Genomic DNA, 7,058 nt, shown 5'->3' on the forward strand with positions numbered 1-7,058 from the left:
TATACTGCTTATTTTGTTATATTACACAGCCTTATGTTGGTTTACTGTTTACTTGCATGGGGATATGTACATGCACATTGAGAGCTAATGTACCAGAGTCAAATTCCTCGTGTGCCCGACACACCTGGCCAATAAAGCTGATTCTGATTCTGCCTTTAAAATGAGGAATGTCAAGTTCATACTTCAGCCCTGGTTCAACTGCATTACTCGCTTTGTTTGGCAAGAGCTGATCAAAACTGGAAAAAAGGCAGAGGTGTCATATGACCATCTCTCAATCTGTTGGACTGAATACCAGCTTATTGTCAAAGCTGAAAGGACTGAGTAGACCTAAGGAGTTTTTTTTAATATGATATAAGCAAAATGAAAAAATGTTCCTTTTGTATTAATTACATTAAATTTTCAAAAAACACACCCAGACCCAAGGTGTTATTTAATAGAGTGAACACAGTACTAACTCCTACTGCCCTGAGCTAATGCCTGAAATCTGTGAACATGTGTTAAATTCATCTGATGCTGCTTTAACTGTAAATTAGTGAGTAAAGGCTCACCTTTACACAGCAGAGTCCCCATACTTTTTGTTGAACTAAATTATTTTCTTATATAATGTTATTTGAGTATCTGCCTGTCATGTTTTAATTGGTGACTTGTAATTTCATTTGCCTCTATAAAGCACTTTCCTCAGTTCAGCTGTTTGTAAGTGTGCCCTAGAAATAAAATTGACTTAACTTTGTAAACAATCAGGAGACACTGTAGTTATGCCCCAAAAAGAACATCACTTTATCACATCAAAACAAACCTTATTAAGAGGCCTGGAGGGTGCTCCAATGAAAAGTCTACAAAGAAAGTAGTGGATCAAACTGTGTCTGCCTCTAATGACATGCTGTACTGTTTGCCATACACTGTCTCCTCAGAAATCACACATTAGTGTTGACAGACACCAGGAAGGTCTACTCTTTTGGATGCGGTGAACAAGGGCAGCTGGGACATGGAGACGAGAGCCATCCTTCTGTGCCACTACCTGTTCAGCTGCCACAGGGTAACTGCATTTCTGGTACACCCAAGTGAACAGATGTATGAAAAGAGATGACATTTTTACACGTTGCTTATAATTTCAGACAGAGGTGAAATCAGAAACATCTTTGCAGGAGAAAACTGTTCGTTTGCAACATGTACATCTAACAAGGTACTGACACTAATACATATAGTACCGAGCATGGCGGTAAGATAAGAGTGTGAAAAAAACTCAGTTAATTTCTTTCACAGGAACGTAATACCCCAGTTCTTTTATTGGACAGCTCTGAATAACGAAGGAGTCCGTCTTTCTTCATCTAGTGCTGGTTTATTTTAACCACAAGCAAAATTACAAACACGACCCAGATTGCTCCCTTTTCAGACACACACGCAGGCTGCTGGGAAAGTGGAGACCCTTGCCACACAGAACCTAATTCATTTATAAGGTTTAGGCTAACCCCTTACCCAGATGAAGTGAATCCAAAGACTCCATGTCTTATCTAGTGCTCCACATGCTTTGAGCAGCCGCACTTTTACCTAGTCATAACAAAATGAAGAATTTCAATGTGTATGTATGTTGTCACATGGTGTGTAGCTAAGGCATTCATTCATTCATTCAGACAGAATATTCTAATATAAGGTTAATGCAGGAAAAGAATTGGTGTACCTATGGTTCACTTTTCAGAATCAACATTCTGTCTGCTAAAGTTAATGAGGAGTCAAACACTGCTGATGTGAGTAATGAAAATCAGCACTGTCTTGAAACAATGATTGACAGATGGACTTCTCAGCATGATTCAAAGGCATGGAAAAAGATAAAACAGTAAGTATACTGCAGTAGCAGTTATTTTTCTCAGTATGTTGTCAATAGTTTGTGGAATAGCCTGAATTATTTGTTTGGTGTCATGGACTAAAAATGTGACTTTTTCACAGGGAAATTCACAGCACATTTTCCTCTGCATCCTGTTTAAATAAACTCTTCCTTGACCAAAGGTAAACACATCACCTGTGTGGATGGTGGTGACTTTGTTTAATCTGGTGAATTAGAGCATGTACTTTTATGCCATCTTGGGATTGTCGGTGTCAGTCTGCTGGTCCTCTGTACTTTGTGTGCTACTGTGCTACAGCCTGAAATATTTCAACAACTCTTAGGATACTGATGAGATTTGGTGCAGATGTTCATCGTTCCAACATGAAAAATTCTAATAATTCTGGTCAAACCCTGACTTCTTATCATTGCCTTTATGGGATCAACATTTTAACTTCCCAAATATTATGGTTTATAACCAAAAAGTAATGACATTGTCTTCACTGTAGTTGCTAAACATGCTAGTATGATTGTGCGCATTTAGCTGGAGGCACTACTGTGCCTGAATACTGTCTCACAGAGCTGCTAGCATGGATGTAGACCTACTGTAGCCTTGTTTCTTTCTGTTTAGCAAAGATAAACATTTCCACACCTCAGCAAAGTACCCCGGCTTGAAGTTGTCAATTGCACGACGTGCTTTCAAGAACCTGGTAAAGAGAGATGATGTTTGGTCAGAGGTAGGTACCTGATATGTATCTAAAGTGTAGTTACTGTTATTGTTAGCAGGCAGTAACTATGTATTTATTCTGAAAATGTTTCTCATAAACCTGCTGACTTGTTTGAGGCTTTTAAAAATAACCAAATAGTCCTGATGTTTTTCCTCTAAGCACCAGCCTGCACTCTTCATACCTGAACTCAGCTGCTAGTGAGTGACCCTTGTGACTCTTGTCAAATTGACAGGTTGAGGCAGCCGTCTTGCACCTGCTTCATTCCCTTGATATGAAATCAGTGGGAGTGGAGGGGCTAAGGGTCTATCTGCTTCTCAATGAGTTTCTGCATGCGGTCCAGAAAAACAAGCGGCGACAAAACACAAAGCTTGCAGATGCAGTCGCTGCAGCCGTGCTAAGCTTGTCTGCTGAAAGCCTGCAGGTCATAGGTAATGTCACCACTACACGTAAAGTAATGTCTTCATTTGTTCTTATTTTGTTGATAAACTGGGGTACACTCGGGTTACAGTCACTGAGATCTTCATGAACATAAACTCTGTTTTTGATCCTGTTGTGCATTGTCTGCTTTTTTCTGCAATACAATAGGTTTTCAATGTAATGACATTAGGTAGTGACCTCACCATAGAATCATTATTAGTAGTGGCACAGTTTGCCACCCCTGTACTGGATTCAGATTGCAGAAAGCAGAAGGGAATCACAGATAATGATGCAGGCATGTAATCCAGTTCAGTCTTATTCATCACAGCCACACTCTACTGTTCACTCTTCTTTACACCATATCAAACATGTTTTGTCATTGCCAAAACAAACTGAATATTTTTCCTGCTGCTTTTTTCACATTAAAAGCAGTCAACAGGTGAAATACAGGGAGGGTTTTATTGTGAAGCTGACACAAGATATACAATATATCTAACGATTGCGATACTAGACAATGGCAATTTGGGGAAGAATTTTAAATATGGCAAGGAGTAAGTCCTGCTGTGTGGGAAAATTCTTTGTACCAAGCAAGGAGTAAGTCCTACTGCTGTGTGGGAAAATTCTTTGTACCATGAACAGTGTTAACAGTTGCTTTTATTGTTAACTCATTTCTTGATTAAAACAATGTGAGTCTATTTGGCTACGCTGTAAACAGATACGCTACCTATAATATCAAACCACAATGCCTGTGATACCAAGTCAACCTGAACTGAAATCGTAAGTTTTATCATATCAACTATTTGGAGATATGTCCTTGTCATCTGCACAGTGGTGAAATGCTCACTGACATTAGCATTTGTCTTCATCAGGGGACTGGTGGTCTTCACTGTCACCCTCTACCATGGCTAAATATGTTGGGGTGTGGAAACAGGCCCTGTCAGTGAACCTGTCCTTTGAACCTGTTCCTCGCGACTCAGTCAGAAACCTGCTACTAGTCCTTCAGTATATGTACAATGTTAGTACCAGTTGTGACATGTTGTAAATGTCCCATAGCATAATCCTAAAACAGTAATCCTACTCACTCTTACTACAAAGCAGACTTTTTTTTATTTGCTGAACTTTTCCTTTGTTTTAAAGACCAACAGCAGGATTGCAGAACCTCACAGGATACCAGAAAGCCATTTTTGTTTGTTGCTTGACCAAGACTTTCTTTACGAGGATCTGGAGCTTTGGCGCCTTCAGTCACAGCACTTGGTAAAAAAAAATATCTTCTGTACATCATGAGTCTCCTTTATTTTGGCCACTGTGCAGACACCGTCTGTTCATGTCTTTTTGTTTTCATGTATTGATGAACATAGCATTGTTTTTTTAGACTGTGCCCGCTCAGCCACTTATCCTTTGTAACTTTTCAATTGTGATGGATATGCAGTCAAAGAAGATGGTTTTTGATAAGAATGCTGAATATACCAAGGTAAGTGGAGTCTTGTGACACACCTCATGAGAATTAGACATCACACACAATACTGTCAGGATCAAGAAATCCAATGGATTTTGTGTGTGTGTGTGTATATATACATAGTATGATAGAATACATGTCCTCTGTGAGAAACACAGTGAAGTTGACTGTCAGTTACTCAACAAGAGGACATGACAGTTACAGTACATATGATGCAGTAATCTGTAACAGCCAAACAACAACATCATCTACAGCAACTCTAAGAGCATCAGAGCCATAGGGCAATCCAAAATACAGATATAGTGACGAATAATTGCAAAATGACCAGATGAACTAAGAAATTCCTAGGAATGGTTCTAAGATACTTCATACATGTGGTCCCTGATCTTTAAATGTTTTGATACCTTTCCCACATCAAATCCCATGAGAAATGAAATCTTGAATTTTTCTCCAGTTGGAACAAATGAATTTCAACATGTGGAATTTGCTTTGGGGAATAATCCCGGATCCTCAAGACTTGCTATTCATATTGGACCTGAGGCGCGACTCGGTTTTGGAAGACACCTTTGACCAGCTGGCTGCTGCTCATCACAGTGTCTACAAGAGGCAACTTATGGTACACAGTAGGACCAAAGTCCTACTAAAACTTGTATTATTGATATTTATTTATTTATTGTTACAGGCTATAAGTTTAACTTTTATCCTGTTGTCTTTTAGGTCTGTTTTGATAAAAACCTGGAACTTGATAATATCAACACAAAAGACCTTTTTCACGAAGTTTTTCACGAGATGATGTCCGCTGAATCTGGGATGTTCATGTATAACGACTCTGAAACGTTGGCATGGTTCCCCTCCAATGTAAGACTGTACATCCTCAACATTTTTTTGAACAGATTGAACATTAAATACCTGCCATGGATGATGATTATGAGCAGAATTGAAACAATATTCACTTAAGTTCAGATTTCACTGTCCTACCCGTTAACTGTGTATACAATAGACGCCACATCACCACTTCCCTCCACTATGCAAAAATGATATGAATACATCGGCTGCCATCTTGCTTTTTTGCAACCAGAAGTGGAGTGACAACATTAGACCTCCAATCAAAGCTGTCAAATCAACTGAAATACAGCCTTTTTTATGTCATCAAATAACTTACAGTGCCTTGCGAAAGTATTCGGCCCCCTTGAACTTTGCGACCTTTTGCCACATACCTAAAACCATAGAAGTGACCTGTGATTTGTACTTTGGCTCATGTCACGTCTACTAACATGGAGGAGGCAAAATGTTTGACCTATACTGCAACCAGCCACCAGGGAGCGATTGAGTCCTGGTGGCTCCACCTGGTAGCTGTCAACCTGTCCATCGTTTATACAGTCAATGGTTCTACCTCATTAAAAATAATAATAAATTCAAGCAATATGCATACAGTGAATTTAAATGTCTCTGCCATCAACACCAGGCAACACAGGGACACGAGAAGTACTTCCTGTTGGGCGTTCTGTGTGGATTGGCCTTGTACAACCAGTGCATCATTCACTTACCCTTCCCACTGGCTCTGTTCAAGAAGCTGCTTGATGTGAAGCCTTCACTGGAGGATATGAAGGAGTTCAGTCCAACAGTTGGAAAGTAAGTGGAAACTGCTGTAAATTCAAATCAAAAACATTTGTACTTTTAGGTGCTGATTTCTTGAGCATACAGAAAACACTGTATATCATCATTAAATGTTAACGCATTTGTTGTGTTTTAAGGAGTCTGCAGGATATCCTGGAAGATAAAGATGACGACGGAGAAGACCAGTACTTATATTTTTCAGTAGGTGTTTTACAGATGGTCAGTAGCTTTGAGTGTGTTGCAATGCATATAGAATCACTGTACAAGTATAAGACCAGTTCCCATTTCCTAAAGCAGTGATATCACTATCTGCTTCTTTCTTATCAGATCAGCTGGGATGGGACAGATGTTGATCTTGATCCTGACAATCCTGAACAAACAGTGACAAGTCAGAATAAGTAAGGACCAGGAAAGTGTTTATTACTCATCATTTTTGCTACTTCCTTGTGTGTTGTATTATTTGACTATACTTTAAAGAAAATATTAGTGACTACAATACACTACAAATTTGAATCATTTAACAGAGTCGTAGGTGTCACATGCATATACAGTAAGTATCATAATTGTTTTGTTGCCTGACACCCAATAAAGTAGTAGAACATATAATACTTTAGATTATTATGGAAAAAAACAAGTCACTAACTTCTTCTGGGTGTTGTACAATGGCTTTATCAGAGGTTTTTTATGCTGGAACCAGCTGCCTGCTGCCATCAGAAACTGCACTGAGCGTGAGCAGTAAGAGTGAGTGTGAACCGAACCAGGAAAGAGCCAGAAAACCAAAACAAAGATCAAAGATTTTTATTGTCAATTCACGATATATGCAGGACATACAGAAAACTTGAAATACTGTTTCTCTCTTACCTAATGTTGAATGACCATATCCTTTAAGAAACTAAAATAGAATAAAAGTAGAATAAACAGAATAAATATAATATGAAAACTGAATTCAAGTAGACCTGTCCAGGTTGTACCCCACCTTCGCCCGACTGCCGGCCGGGCTTGACCCCCCGCCGCACCGTGA

The 7,058-nt window shown here is 39.2% G+C and overlaps 1 protein-coding gene across 1 annotated transcript in view; it reads left to right on the forward strand.

The window, feature by feature from the left end:
• The window catches only part of LOC109962585 (probable E3 ubiquitin-protein ligase HERC3), a 19,992-nt gene that overhangs the window by 11,166 nt on the left and 1,768 nt on the right, over positions 1 to 7,058 (forward strand). The window contains exons 7-20 of the mRNA XM_020604442.1: positions 912 to 1,036; positions 1,116 to 1,184; positions 1,717 to 1,834; positions 1,945 to 2,004; positions 2,451 to 2,556; positions 2,780 to 2,975; positions 3,834 to 3,979; positions 4,102 to 4,218; positions 4,337 to 4,435; positions 4,875 to 5,036; positions 5,138 to 5,278; positions 5,886 to 6,052; positions 6,175 to 6,238; positions 6,365 to 6,435. Of these exons, the coding sequence (XP_020460098.1) occupies positions 912 to 1,036; positions 1,116 to 1,184; positions 1,717 to 1,834; positions 1,945 to 2,004; positions 2,451 to 2,556; positions 2,780 to 2,975; positions 3,834 to 3,979; positions 4,102 to 4,218; positions 4,337 to 4,435; positions 4,875 to 5,036; positions 5,138 to 5,278; positions 5,886 to 6,052; positions 6,175 to 6,238; positions 6,365 to 6,435 (1,641 nt within the window). The remainder of the gene's footprint in view (positions 1 to 911; positions 1,037 to 1,115; positions 1,185 to 1,716; positions 1,835 to 1,944; positions 2,005 to 2,450; positions 2,557 to 2,779; positions 2,976 to 3,833; positions 3,980 to 4,101; positions 4,219 to 4,336; positions 4,436 to 4,874; positions 5,037 to 5,137; positions 5,279 to 5,885; positions 6,053 to 6,174; positions 6,239 to 6,364; positions 6,436 to 7,058) is intronic.

The sequence above is a fragment of the Monopterus albus genome, unplaced genomic scaffold, assembly GCF_001952655.1.
Source record: "Monopterus albus unplaced genomic scaffold, M_albus_1.0 scaffold65.1, whole genome shotgun sequence".
NCBI classification, from domain to species: domain Eukaryota; kingdom Metazoa; phylum Chordata; class Actinopteri; order Synbranchiformes; family Synbranchidae; genus Monopterus; species Monopterus albus.